Below are 15,705 nucleotides of genomic sequence, written 5' to 3'. Positions count from 1 at the left end.
TAACGTGGAATGAAAAAACCTTTGTTTCAATGTCACCACCTCCCCGTCCTGACGAATGGCGAGTCAGTTTTGTGAAAAAGCGAGGGGGGTGGCGTATGCTCCAATGAACTTTCCCTCCTCTCAGCACCAGAGACAAAACCTGCAGCTCTGCTCTGGGCAGCAGCCATCTGGACCGCTCTCCCCGCACGCCCAGCCCACACCACACTGCGGGCGGCAGGGGAGGGGCCCGGGAGCTCTGGGGGGCTATTTATGACAGACCAATTCCACATTTTCTGCTTGTAGGCTTGCAACAATAAACGCTAATGAGGACCGTGCATGACAATTTTAAAGACAATAAAGAGGTCTCCACGTCTCATGCATCAGGAAGACACTGTTTGCAAAACGTCACCTTCTGTTCCAGAGCTGCTCTAGTCGAAAGGAGAGAGAAATACATAAATAACCTCTGCAAGACAATAAGGTGATCAACGCACAACTGAATCCTTAAGATTTCCAAAGAAAGAGGTCTGTGTAAGCCCATGGAACACAGACCTCATCACCCCTATGGACAGCCCAGTGACTCTCTCTACCTTCTGTGGACATAGAGCTGCTAAACACTGACTGTTTTGGAGCCTGGGAATTCTAAGAGTATCAGTTGACCACCCCCCCCTCCAGCCCCGCCCCCAAAAAATTATAATAATAACCATCACACTTCAACATCGTATATAACATTCCCCATATCTTTAAATAAATGTAAATGCAAAATTGGCCTCTTCTGATAACATCTATCATTAAAAATAATGCAATAGTTCTAGGTGGTGAACTTATACATCGTGTTTATTTCCTTTTTTTATTTTTCTTTATTTTCCAAATCTTTTCTTTTTCTCTATTTTCCAAATGAGCATGTGTTACATTTTGAACCAGAAAAAAAAGAATATTCATTTCAATGCACTGGAAAAATTGAACAAAGACACCAATGTTTTGACCTCCACTGGAATTAAACTATTTTACACAGCAACAAAAATAAAACAAAAGATTTATGTTCCTATAAACGTGTGTAAAGGGGATTCTTTTCATTAACAGGAATTAAAACACTTTCAACAAAATCCACCAGGTGGAGCAAATACACAGCAATAAAATAAAACTCCCAGAATTTTTCCATCAGATATTTTTGTTACAGGCCTTTTATCTCTCACAAACTCTCCACTTCTATCTCTCCACACTGCAAATTAGGAATATCTATGCACACACACTAATTTGCCATGTTTATAAACAAATTCAAGCTTGCTCAAAAATGATTCTTGGCTACCGTGGGTTCCATTTCAAATTTTCATTCCAAAATGAATGAAAATGCACACATACTAATTTGCCACATTTATCAACAAATTCAAACTTACTAAAAATGATTCTTAGCGACCATGAATCGATTCCATTATAAATTTTCACTTTAAAATGAATGCTTTCTTTGTTCAAATAACACCCAGTAGAGTATATTTGCCTTTATAACAACATAATTTTTTAAATTAATGTTTCACTCCAGCCCTGCTGGGTTTCATCAGGCATGCCTCACTCCTCCCTACCCAACAAGGCCAGGCAGAAGAGGGTTTGATGCTGTATATTCTGAAATGCACCAAACAGTTGTGAAAACCTGTACATCTCAACTTAATTCCCTTACTCTGTATGGAAACTTCAATTCCCACTCTTACTACTTATTAAAATTATTCTTAATTGTAAATACCAAAATCTTATTAAATTTTTTGAATACTGTGACTTTTTTGTGTTCTATCAAAATGTCCTGTTTTCATTCCTGCTGGTAAGTTGCCACAAGTCTGCAATTGCTAAAAGAATTTGGTATTGTCCTAGCGGCCCCATGGTCAGCAAACCACGGCTCGCGAGCCACGTGTGGCTCTTCCACAAAATACCACGTGCGGGCGCGCACGTACAGTGCGATTGAAACTTCGTGGCCCATGCGCAGAAGTCGGTATTTTTGTGGAAGAGCCACACTCACGGGGCCAAAGAGCCTCATGTGGCTCGAGAGCTGAGGTTTGCTGAGCCACAGTTTGCCGACCACTGCTAGCCAGTTGGCTCTGTGGATAGAGGGTAGGCCTGCAGACTGAAGGGTCCAGGTTCAATTCCGGTCAAGGGCACCTGCCCAGTTGCAGGCTGGATCCCCAAAAGGGGGTGTGCAGGGGGTAGCAGATCAATGATTCTCTCATCATTGATGTTTCCTTCTCTCCCTCTCCCTTTTTCTCTGAAATCAATAAAAACATATTTAAAAAAATAATCTGGTGCTTTCCTTCTCTTTTCGACTAGAGTAATTCACTTCCTCCCACTCTCTCCTCCCATAGATCTGACTTTTCCTTGCCATTTCACTCCACACTTACATGCAGGCACTCAGAACTAGGCACCGACACCATCTTCTTGTTCATATTTTCTTCTTTAATTCCTGGTGCCACCTGCAAGCATAACTCTCTCCATTCGCTTTTGAAATCCTCCATGCTTTTCTCACATTATACACTCTCTGCTGCCAAGTCTTAATGCTACAAATGGCGCTAATGTGACTTCACTTAGGAAAGCTCCAGTTAGCGAGAACTAGGAAGATCATTGGAGCTTTAAAATGGGGAAACCCAGTCTTTCTGAAGAGGGCACCAGATAGGAATGTTGACTGTGGCTTAAGATGTATTTATGTTTTCTTCTCTCCTATTGATTCTGAGGTTGAAAAGAGAAATATAATGAAAGAAATGCAGCCGGCTGATCCATAAATAAACACGCGCACCCAGAGCCACTGAGGACACCCAGAGCCACTCATGGCAGAGCCACTCAGTGCAGAACAGACCATGGTGATGCCGCCCCATCACAAGACACACACACCAGGCGAATCCAAGTATTTACATGTCTATTCACTTTTCACTGGACGGGTACACAAATACAGAAACTATGGACCTTACCTTTATAACTATAATACAGAAAGAAGCTTTTAGAGTAATTCCTACCAAACTGTTCCCTGCGAAGTCCAATTCCTTTATTTGATGCAAAGAATGGGACCAACCCCTGGACCTGGGCTCATGCACATGTGAAGGTACCTACTGCTCTCTTTCTGCGCCCATAACCCCTAGGAACAATGGGACACAGGTATGTGCGCCTAGAGCAGTGGTTCTCAACCTTCCTAATGCCGCGACCCTTTCATACAGTTCCTCATGTTGTGGTGACCCCCAACCATAAAATTATTTTCGTTGCTACTTCATAACTGTAATTTTGCTACTGTTATGAATCGTAATGTAAATATCTGATATGCAGGATGTATTTTCATTGTTACAAATTAAACATAATTAAAGCATAGTGACTAATCACAAAAACAATATGTAATTATATATGTGTTTTCCGATAGTCTTAGGCGACCCCTGTGAAAGGGTCGTTCGACCCCCCAAGGGGTCGCGACCCACAGGTTGAGAACCGCTGGCCTAGAGGCTAATGCCCTTCAGTCTGCATGACAGAGCCCTAACGAAGTGGTAGAAAACCCGAATCACTGCGCGCGTCATCGCGCTTCCCCTTCCCTTTGCAAGAAGCCCAGCCCCACCAACGTACCCCGTGCCCCCTTCACCCCCAGTTTGGACTTTCAATCAGCCCGCAAAGTGGATAAAGACCCTGAGAGGTTTCCTCTTGGTCAAGATAACATTTGGGCTATTCTCTGCGAATCCCCCAAATGGTTCCACCTCCAAGCATGGCTCAGAGTTATCCTATACCCCCTCAAACTGGCCACGCACCGCTTTCCAAACAGTGTATCTCACCGCCCCCAGCTTCATCCAAGGGTGGGGCCCTCCCCCAGCAAAGGTCCAAGTTCATCTTCAAATTCCGAGGAGAGAAAAATAGCCCCGGCCTTAAAAGTTCTATCACCTTTGTTTCAAGATGGACTATCTTATTTTTTTTTAACATATTAATTTTCCAAAACTGCCTCCTGAAAACCACCTTTAAATTACTGTTTCCATCCTGAACTACTAGAACTATTAGTGAGTCTGACCCCCAAAAACAGCACATGTAGAATGTTATGGAACAAGAATTAGGAAAAGAGGAGCCCGTTAACCAAGACCAGCCCTCCGCTGGTTAATGCCTATGGCTGTGGATAAAGACCCTGTTCCACAGCAAGGCCAGAGTGTAAAATGCAAGGGCCAAATTTTTAGAGCCATTTGAACAAATTAAAAACTACCTGTCAGTGAATCTAGAAGGAGAGAGCAGGGGCACAGGCTGGCAGAACCTCCAATCCCAGCCCAAACCCTCTGGCACACGATGCCTCCAGGGAGAAAGGAGCCCGGGGCGGGGCTGGCCTTGCAGGATGCCCGAGCGCCAGGCGGCTGCGAGGGATACTGGCTTTGGCTTGTCACACACTCGCAGGCGGCCTGTTTTGCTCTTCAGGTAATTAAACAAGGAAGCAGGGCTGCTGGGTCTGAGTCTGACCCCAAAGCTGCGGCTCCAGGGTTCTGCATATCAACTTCCGCAAGGACTGCCTGGAGCATCAACAGAATGTGCTCTTTTCTCTCTCTTCTCTTCTCTCTCTCTCTCTCTCTCTCTCTCTCTCTCTCTCATTTCCTCCTCCCCCTCTTTCTAAATCTGACCCAGAAACAAATCCTCCCAACAAAAACATCCATAGAAAGGTCTGAATCTATTTGTAATTAAAAAAAAAACCTCAATGCTGTTCCCTTCCAAATTTTAAAAAGCAAAAATATTACCCACATGGCAGGAACTTCGTAAAAATTCATACATAACAAATCTATGTAAAGCACTGCATCTTAATCAAGATGAATTATTCAAAGAAAAGAATACTGATATAATCATCATTTTTTTTATTTAGCACGTGCCTGCTTACAGTGGGATTCTTCAACATCAAAAAAGCTCCCCAACGCGTAAGTAATTTTGAAAGTCCGGTTCACAAATTAAATACTTGTTGTATTGTGTCATTAATATTGTTCTTTTTCAGTTTCGATCCTGGGCATTATGGTAAGCAAATGCTACCCATGATCTGATTTATGACATTTCTTCAAAAATCTTATTTGAACAAAACTCTAAAATATTTCCTGTGTACAAAGAAAGTCACCAATAAAACTCAGAAATATAAAAAAACATCCCTTAAAAGATTAAAGGGTAGCTGTGGTATATTACATATATGCACATACAGATTAGAATCATATAAATAATATATTCTTCCTTCATCTCAAAATCCATAGAGTAAAATATTGGCTGAAAGAGATAGAGACCAAAGGGGAGAGGGATACAAAAGCATGCCTGCCCGTCTGTGTTCAACACAAAGAACATTAAATGAAAACAACTGGCACGCTGCCAAATTCCTATAGAGGCAAAGAGATTCAAATAAATTGATTTCACGCATCACATTGACCCGAGATCAGTGTGCAGTGCTCCAATGAGCTCAGAGCTCCATGTGGGGTAAAGCCCATTAATGCTACCAGACCCCTCAAACATGACCAAGGAAAACCATGAATAAATGCAGAGGCTCTAAAAACCAGCACTACTTCTTGAGAAAAACAACTTTCTTCTTTTCCTAGTAAATACACCAATATTTAAAGGTGCACAACATCATCTAAATTGCCTTTATTTAAAAAAAAATACCCTTCTTAAAAATCCAAACATATACATTTCTATAAACAGGTCTTATGCAAACATCCCATCCTAGGATATGAACATAAATGTTACTTTGCAACCCATTTCCTCTGACATAATGGCCTCCCATGCTATTCCCTCTGCATCTTCTAGGCAACCAGTGGATCATTTTGTTTTAATATGTCAAATATTGGCCATCACCCCTGGCTGACCCAAATCCACCCACCCCTCCCGAGGCCACCCATTCCAGGAAAACAGCCTCAAACCTCCTTCGGGAGTGCCAAGCGCCGTGCACATGTGGGGCACGATTTAAAACGCTGGCGGGAAACACACGAGGGTTTTCCCTTTGTCAGCTCTCCCCTAAGCTCGTGGCTGTCCCTCGGCAGTGCTTCCTCCTGGGCCTCCCGATCCGGCAGGCCTGTCCCTGGGGACTTCCACCTGACGTCACCCTCTCCATAGAGACTCTCTGGGGCCACCCCAGGCCATTCTTGCTTACAGCCCGAACCGTTCAACTCCAGAGTGCTTGGCTTTTTCTGCCTCCCACATTACAACCCCAGGAACCCAATGGATTCCAGGTGTTTGCAAATTTAAAGTATGTGATTTCTGTTTTCTACTTCTTGGGTCCACTTGAGTCTGAACCTCCTATGTCTATATACCCATCACTATGACAAAAAGGAAGAAAAATCAGAGGGGTGATTTTTCAATGCCACATTAAAAAAAAATAAAGAAGCTGAACAGTTCTAGCCAACAAATATATATATTTGTATATATATATACACATATACACATATGTGTGTGTGCATACACACATCATTTTAAAGAATGTATGCATACATGCATGTAGGAAAGAGAGAGAGAGAAGAAACTCAACATAGTGTTTCTAACACATGATGCTGAGAATTTGGTATTTGCATATTATAACAAATACCAGGCATTAGGCTGTTTTAAAATTCACGTCCTTGTCATGCAGTTTTTGCTTTTAATACAGATCTTGCATGCTGCTAGCGAGCCAGATATATACATGCCACATGGCTAGAAGACAATATGATAGCAATCAGATGGGGTGGGTAAAAACAATGATTCTAGCCCTAGCCGGTTTGGCTCAGTGGATAGGGCATCGGCTGCAGACTGAAGGATCCCAGATTTGATTCCGGTCAAGGGCACATGCCCAGGTTGTGAGCTTGATCCTCAGTAGGGGGTGTGCAGGAGGCAGCCAATCAGTGATTCTCTCTCATCATTGATGTTTCCATCTCTCTCTCCCTCTCCCGTCCTCTCTGAAGTCAATAAAAATATATTTAAAATAATAAATAAATAAATGGATGGATGGATGAATGAATGAATGAATAAATAAATAAATAAATAAGTAAGTAAGTAAGTAAATAAATAAATAAATAAATAAAACAAGCACTTTCTTCTGATGGAAGATGACAAGAAAATTCTAAAGCAGGGTGGTGGTGGTGGTGGTGATGGTGATGGTAGTGGTTATTATTACTAGTTTATCTCTTTATAATAAGATAATCTTTCTATTCTAGACTTTAGAAATCTAAGCAACAAAGATTTGCATTCTCAGGAAATTAATTTTTAGTAACAATAACACAGAATATAAGAATATAGAAGCAGAGGTAAGAAATGTCTCGACTGCTTAATAAAGTTGAATTCCCTGCCTTCTCTTTTGAAGTTGTCTCTCTCTAATTGCAGGAGAAGACCATCATAACATGAAGAAGGGGAAGGAGAGAAAGAGAAATACAGAGAGACTAAACCGTAACTTAGGCTACCTGGAAGGAGTCTGTCACTGCACAAGGAATTCTCTCATTTTCTCTGGTCTTTCAGAAACAAAAACACCCTCCCTTGCCAACGCCTTCCTGGGGACGTTAAGAACAAGCCAATGAGTATTTGTTAAGAATTGTAAGAGCAGATGTTGTGGGGTGGGCACCAGCAGTGATGTTTCCAGAACACTAGCCCCAAATGGTAAATCTTCTGCCACCCCTCTTTTCATACATTCAGACGGGCAGTCCCAGAACCTCAGAATCTACCCCCAGAATCTATTCCCCAAATGGCTTCCCAATTACTAAGAGTGCCAGCCAGTAGCACGTAACATTTGTGTTAGCTCTCAGTTTTTTTCTTGGTGGTCTATCCTTATTCATCTGTGCCTCCGTGCAAGTCCACTAAATCTGAAACAGAGCTGGCTGTAGGAGACATCAACACTCCAGAATCCATAATTCAGGAATCCCTTTCATTTCTAAACGCTGTAGACATTCAAAAGTCTCTTGCTAAATGGCAATGCACTTAGTTTATATTTGCTGTCTTCCTAAAGTTAGCTATCACTCTTTTCCTTTTTAATGTGCCTTCTGACATGAATTCTGCTTAGGACGTTACATTCGGCCAAAAATAATTTTTTTTTAACCCAAATCAATAAGAAGTAATAAATTGAAAAGCACTTATTCTCCTCTTTCGTCAACAAACTATTTCTGAAAACACCATCTCTGGTTACAATAAACACAGAAAGCATGGCATAGCTTTTACTCTTTAACTCCAAGTACTGCTCAGCTTTTAACAGATGGATTATGAAACATGGCAAGAGGTAGCGCAACAGAAAGAGGGTGAAAGAAATGGGGTACTTGATCATTTAGTATCTTCAGACCCAGAGCTATCAAACAAGGGCTCCCACAGCTAGGCTGACTGACCCAAACCCACACCCCAAAATTTTAAAAAGAAAGGATTAAAATATATAATACAGACTCGTTATCAACAGGCACTAGCAGACATAAGGAAAAGAAAAGAAAACCTTCACAATTATAATTTACTGGTGAAAAATACAAGTTGCTTGTTTTGGCACTTAAGTAAATTGCAAAATCAAAATATTTCTCTGTTCCTTACCTTGACAATATTCAAAGTTCCCCTTTTTCCGGCAGTCACCTATTACTAAACTCAGTGCTCTCCAAGTGTTGCTTTTGACAGATATCATGCTCCACCAATCGCTCTGCTAATCTCCTCTCTCCTTTTCTGACTGGGACAGATATTATGTTCACCAGCCCAGAGATCAATCTTTTCTATTGACAACAACAAAGGGGGAAAAAAAACAAAACGCATATATCACAACCAGTCTAAAGTAGCACCCATCTGCTTATCCTATATAATAAAAGGCTAATATGCAAATAGACCGAACCGCTGAATGACCAGACGCTATGATGCGCACTGACCACCAGGGGGCAAACACTCAACGCAGGTGGTCAGTAAGCTCCCACAGGGGGAGCACCGCTCGGCCAAAAGCCGGCTCACAGCTGGCAAGTGCAGCTGCTGTAGCGGGAGCCTCTCCCACCTCCGAGGCAGTGCTAAAGATGTCTGGCGGGGAGCAGGCCTAAGCCTTCAGTCGGACATCCCCCAAAAGCTCCCGGACTGTGAGAGGGCGCAGACTGGGCTGAGGGACACCCCCCCCCACTCCACTCCCCGAGTGCACGAATGTTGTGCACTGGGCCTCTAGTAAGATAATACTAGACCAGTGTGTTAGTTTGTTTCTTAAGAAATAGATACAAGCTCTTCAAAATTTTAGAAGATACCAAAATCCCCATTTTCTCAGTCCTTATAGTGACTTGCTCTAAAGGACTCTTAATTCTCTAATCATCTGGCTCAAAGATAGATACATTCTGAATCTGACAATCCCTCTTTCCTTAAATTGGTATTAAAACATATGTACATCAGTACCTTAAAAGAATGTTAGATCTTACCTGCTTTGATAAAAAGTGAAATGAAATAATCTGTCAAATATTATAGTTTCTTTAGAAAATGCTTTGAGACATCTGTTGCCATTTTATATTTTGGAATTTTATAGGCAAGTTAAATCCTGTCTAAAACAAAGTGGTGTTTCCCTGTTCTGAAATTTAAATATTGGCATTAGTAGCTAAAATGGTCTGAAACTATTAATATTAGTAATGAATGAGCTTTATGTAATTAAATAGTTTAAATATATTAGTCACAATTATTGGTGAATCATTTTACCAAATGAACAAACTTCTATCACATTCTTCTTTTTCTTAGAGTGATTCCAATATTCTAATTTTTCCGGCTACATTTGGAAGATTTAGAATTCACTCATTTATCCTCAAATATTTACTGAGTGCCTATTACTCACTTTTGCTATTACTACCCACTACTATGAATAGAAAAAAGTATCCCTATTTAGTTCATATAATCTATGAAACAGAAACCTAGCACAATCATATGCACATAAGGTAGGAATTAAGTGAAAAAATAAAGATTTGTAACAGTCTTAAAAAGTATTACTAAGGCTGTTGCTATTATTTTTAAGAGAACAAACTCCTTCCCAGAAATTAAAACTGGTGAATATATTCTGATCTATATAAACAAGCAGATTCTATTTTTTTTAAAAGTCAATACCCTGCTGAATCTCAGAGGGAAGGCTGGGGTGGGTGGGTGGATGGGAAGAGATCAACTGAAGAACTTGTATGAATATATGCATAACCCATGGACACAGACAATAGGATGGTGAAGGTTTTTTGGAAATATGTAATACTTTCAACACATTATGACTCTGCAATCAGTTGTATCTCTTTTTTGTGAGTAAAAAATCCTAACATTTATTTGTACATATTAATGTGAATTACGAATGCAATAAAACATAAGATGGTATGTATTATCACTGTGGGGTCAGGTCTTGCTTGACTTTCACCATCTCGATCGAAAGTCAGTTGTTTCTCATTCTTTATGGCAAAAATCAAATAAGCAAATGTTTACCAATACGAGGTACTTCTTAATTAGACATTATCTTGAAGCTCAGCAAAGATAATTAAAGAAAATTAGCTGAAACTGGGAAATGTTTAGTTTACTATGAAACCTAATAATTTTATTCACAAATGGCAAAGCAAAACTTTCAGTAAGTAAATGACCAAGACACATAGATAGACATACACACACGTCTACATACTCACATACTGGGGGGGCGGGGGGTGCGAGGGAGATTGTAAGTAAATACCTCTAGATGTTACATATGATTATTTCTGGGAAAGGAAATGAGTCATTCTCTGCACAATCCTATTCTTTCCAGTGTTTCTATTCCAAGGAAAAAAAATAATGTAAAGAGGACAAACCAGTATTAGAGGGGAAAGAAAATGGATACTTGTCTTAGCTTCAATCAGGATGTTTGATATTTGTGCTTCAGCAACCATCAGCAAGAGATGCGAGAGAGCCTGATCAAAGTGGATCATGACTGTGGGCCATAGTTCAGTCTCCACTGAACAAATGAAGGAGGCCAAGCACAGTCACATCCCATAGAGGCTACTTCTTCCTTCTCATGGCTGCTACACACCAGGCTCGTGTCTGGGCTTCTTCATAAAAAATGGTGTCATAGCTCTCAGGTAAACATCCTTTACGGGAAGGCGGGGAGGGTGGATGGGCGGGAGGTAATCAACCAAGGACCTGGTATGCATATATGCATGGCCATGGACACCAGACAATGGGGCGGTGAGGGCCAGGAGTGGGGGTGGGCTGGAGGGTGTCAATGGGGGAGGGGGGGGTGTGGGGTGGGGGAATGGGGCAGGCTAGAAGGGGTCAATGGGGGAAAAAAAGAGGGCATATGTAATACTTTCAACAATAAAAAATTATATAAATAAATAAATGTCTCATAAATGATCCTCCAAGAGAGAATATACTGTCTCACTTTTTAACTTTACTTGTGTCGATTTTAATCAGAGTATTCTGAGGTGAATGGAGAAAAGTTGGCAGGGGAGATAGTGTCACAAACTATTTTAAATGTCCATGTTCATAAATTCTTAAATGTTAACACAGCATACAAACGCGCATTCAAAGAGTACACGGCATAAACTCATCGTGAATTACTCATGAGAATTTTCCTTACTTAACTGTATTATATAGAGAACACATTATATCACAATCAACAGGGTAATTCAAGGAAAGGGGGAGCTAACGTTTAGATTTTTCCAAATAATAACTTTGGAGTCTTGTGTATGTGCCTTAGACATCCAGCACATGAAATGGTCTTCCAATATGAAATAATAAAATGAGTAACGGTCATGAGCACTAGGAAATATACATCCAGGTATTTGTGATACTCATTCCACCCTAAAGTCTGTGTCACATGCAAATGATAGTACATGTCTCTCTCTTTAGTAATGGCTTTACTTGGAGTCTCAGCCCTCCAATTTGTAAAACCTCATTATGAGGGGAACAGACTGAGAAACGTTTAAAAGCTACACTACACCAAGAGTAGAATGCTTCAAACAATTTGTAGCTCTACAAGTGCGTTATTAAAAAGGCTCAACATGTTATATTGCCATGGAAATTGTGGAAAACATACATTCCCAAACAAATATTACTTTTTCTCCATGGAATGAGGTAATGAAAACCACATGTGCAGATCTGCGATCCGTGCAGTAGTTCAAGCTGCAGCTAATAGAAAATACAGAACGTGAACTCTGCTATATAAAAGATTCTTGTTACAGAAATATAATGTGAAAACCAGATGCAGACAGAAAACCTTAATCACAGATGGGAATGTAATCACTGGCATACAGAATGCTTTTTTGGATCAATTTTAACCATATGCACAATGTATTTATTTTTCTAAGGAATGCAATAACTTGAGAGAACCTTCTATTTGAATTCAGTTAACCTCATACTTATAATGCTTTTATCTTACGCCCCCATCCCTTCAATGTGTACACTGAGCCAAGGTTTTACAAGGAAGAGTTGCGGGCCTTGGCAAACCATTCTTGTATCAGTTTATCTTTCCAAAAATGTTAATAGGATATAAAGACTACACACAACAGAATCAACCTCAGAAGAGAGCCAGTGCAGTTCCCCATTACTGGGTTTTTCAATCATGGCCAAACACACTTCTCTAGAGAATATATCAACACTTGGGGCAATTTCTCCTTTAGTAAATGACAGTATTCCAAACATGAGCCTTTAGACACACCTCTTTTTATCAATGAACCTGGCCTGGATCAAACCTTAACTCTAACTTTCCTCTTTCATAAAAACATTGTATAGCAGAAATACTGTTCTTTTACATTAGTAAAAACACTTAGTTTTTGGTTCCAAGGAGAATGACCACAAAAGGAGTGTTATGTCCTATCTGACTTAGAGAACATTACCTTAGTGATTGTAGCTTACCTTTGTTAAGCCTCCACGATCTCATTTATAGGACAACTAGAGGGCCGGTGCACAAATTCACGCACCAGTGGGGTCCCTCAGCCTGGTCTGCGGGATCGGACTGAAACCGGCTCTTCGACATCCCCAAGGGGTCCCGGATTGTGAGAGGGCACAGGCCAGGATGAGGGACCCCACTGATGCACGATCGGGGCAGGGGAGGGATGCAGGAGGTTGGCCAACTGGGGAGGGACTGCGGGAGGGCTCCAATGCATGTCCGGCCCATCTTGCTCAGTCCTGATCAGCCGGACCCCAGCAAGCTAACCTACCACTTGGAGCATCTGCCCCCTGGTGGTCAGTGCACGTCATAGTGAGCAGTTGAGCAGCCTTAGCATATCATTAGCATATGACACTTTGATTGGTTGAACGGACGACCAGACGACCGGACACTTAGCATATTAGGCTTTTATTATATAGGATGCTCCTATATCCCTGATATGAATTAGTACACTGAGCACCATGTCTGGCTCACTTGAGGACTACACTCAACTTCCAACAGGAAGTGATTGGGACATTGTTACTTGAGTGTCCCTCATCATAGGCTGCGTGAACTAAACTTCAATGTCCCAACTCGTTTCCGTGACTACACTCACCCAGATGTTCCTTCTCTCTTCTACCTCTTAATATATATGCAAAGAAACACAGTACTGCCCAGCCGGCGTGACTCAGTGGTTGAGCATTGACCTATGAACCAGGAGGTCAAGGCTCAATTCCCGGTCAGGGCACATGTCTGGGTTGTGGGCTCAATCCCCAGTGTGGGGTGTGCATGAGGCAGCCGATGGATGATTCTCTCTCATCGTTGATGTTTCTATCTTTCTTCCCCTCTCCCTTCCTCTCTGAAATCAATAAACATCTATATATATACTAGTAAAAGGCTAATATGCTAAGTGTCCGACCGTCCGATGGGTTGCTATGATGCGAGCTGACTACCAGGGGGCAGATGCTCAACACAGGAGTTGCTGAACTGCAGTGACTTGGCAGCAGCGGTTCTCGGGTGACACACCCCAAAACCAGAGAGGAGGGAGCCCGATTCCTCGCAGGGCTGCGGGATTCCACCTTAGGCTGTGGGTTATGTTGTTGCTGGGGCACTGTCGGCCCCAAATCCGGTTTATTGCACACTTGCGTTTGCACTCCACACCCTGTACGACAGCAACTTTGCAGAGTGCCCTCTCACACTCCAGGACCCCTCGGGGATGTCAGAGAGCCGGTTTCGGCCCCATCCTCACAAACCAGGCCAAGGGACCCCACCTGCCAGAGGGAAAGGAAGGAAGGAAGGAAGGAAGGAAGGAAGGAAGGAAGGAAGGAAGGAAGGAAGGAAGGAAGGAAGGAAGGAAGGAAGGAAGGAAGGAAGGAAGGAAGGAAGGAAGGAAGGAAGGAAGGAAGGAAGGAAGGAAGGAAGGAAGGAAGGAAGGAAGGAAGGAAGGAAGGAAGGAAGGAAGGAAGGAAGGAAGGAAGGAAGGAAGGAAGGAAGGAAGGAAGGAAGGAAGGAAGGAAGGAAGGAAGGAAGGAAGGAAGGAAGGAAGGAAGGAAGGAAGGAAGGAAGGAAGGAAGGAAGGAAGGAAGGAAGGAAGGAAGGAAGGAAGGAAGGAAGGAAGGAAGGAAGGAAGGAAGGAAGGAAGGAAGGAAGGAAGGAAGGAAGGAAGGAAGGAAGGAAGGAAGGAAGGAAGGAAGGAAGGAAGGAAGGAAGGAAGGAAGGAAGGAAGGAAGGAAGGAAGGAAGGAAGGAAGGAAGGAAGGAAGGAAGGAAGGAAGGAAGGAAGGAAGGAAGGAAGGAAGGAAGGAAGGAAGGAAGGAAGGAAGGAAGGAAGGAAGGAAGGAAGGAAGGAAGGAAGAAAGAAAGAAAGAAAGAAAAGAAAAGAAAAGAAAAGGAAAGGAAGAAAAGGAAAGGAAGAAAGGAAGAAAGAAAAAAGGAAAGAAAGGAAAGAACGAACCACACAGTCCTTATTCTTTCTGACACCCAAGACCCTCCATACGTTGGCATTAACCTACAGCTTTCAGCCTCCCATCCACGTGCCCTTCCAGGATGCAGCTCTCTGATGGATAAACCCCCACAGAATGTATCATTCCATCTTCATGGCTTTGTCCACTGACCCTTTATGCAGACTTTTGCATGGCCAGCTCCTGCTTAACACTCAGGGTTCACTCAAGGGTCACTTCCCCAGAAATGATTTTTCAAAAGACCCAAAATAAAGACTCACCAGGGGCAACAGCACACCTATCATTCTCTCTGACATTGTTTTTATTGCCATCACTGTGTTTAAAGCTAAGTAGAATACTCTTATCAACGTCTTTATTATCTGTCTCCCTCCCCCACCACTAAACTGTAAGCTCTATGAGAGCAGGGTCTTGCCGGCTTTGCTCATTACTCCATCCTCCGCACTCAGAAATGTTCTTGGCACATACCAAGAATAAAACATGGCCCTAGCTGGTTTGGCTCAGTGGATAGAGCATCGGCCTGAGAACTGAAGGGTCCCGGGTCTGGTCAAGGGCACATGCCCGGGTTGAGGCCCGATTCCCACTGTGGGGCATGTAGGAGGCAGCCAACCAATGACTCTCTTTCATCACTGAAGTTTCCATCTCTCTTTCTCTCTCCCTTCCTCACTGAAATCAATAAAAATATATATTTTTTAAAAAGAATAAAACATGAATTCCACCTAATGAAATGCTATAAAGGCCCAATTCCATTCCTGTGGCCTTCACACACCTTCCCCTGACCACTCCTAGGGCCTAGGATTGTCTTCTCTTATTTAAATTGTAAGAGCATTTGTGGTCTATTTCAGGCTGAACAGGCAACCTTTACCTGCCAGATATTGTTCATCTGAGCCAATTCTATTCACATAGATCGGCCAGGATGGGGATTACCCAGCTTCATCCAGGGCTGTGAGTCCAGCCCTTCCTCCCACACTGAGCAGTAGGAGACCATGATTAAAAACCA

General features: G+C 42.2%; 1 protein-coding gene across 2 annotated transcripts in view; it reads right to left on the bottom strand.

Moving 5' to 3' along the window:
* RUNX1T1 (runt-related transcription factor 1; translocated to, 1 (cyclin D-related)) overlaps positions 1-15,705 on the bottom strand; it is a 146,583-nt gene that overhangs the window by 116,802 nt on the left and 14,076 nt on the right. The window contains exon 1 of one of the 2 annotated variants that reach the window (XM_005866522.2): positions 8,464-8,630. The exons of the other annotated variant lie outside the window; for it this stretch is intronic. Coding sequence (XP_005866584.1) covers positions 8,464-8,551 — 88 coding nt within the window. The 5' untranslated portion in view covers positions 8,552-8,630. Of the gene's footprint in view, positions 1-8,463; positions 8,631-15,705 lie in introns of those variants that run through there. 2 annotated transcript variants of the gene reach the window in all.

Source organism: Myotis brandtii, unplaced genomic scaffold, assembly GCF_000412655.1.
Source record: "Myotis brandtii unplaced genomic scaffold, ASM41265v1 scaffold232, whole genome shotgun sequence".
NCBI lineage: Eukaryota > Metazoa > Chordata > Mammalia > Chiroptera > Vespertilionidae > Myotis > Myotis brandtii.
The sequence above is the reverse complement of the archived record's forward strand: the minus strand, read 5'-3'. Positions and strand labels throughout refer to the sequence as shown.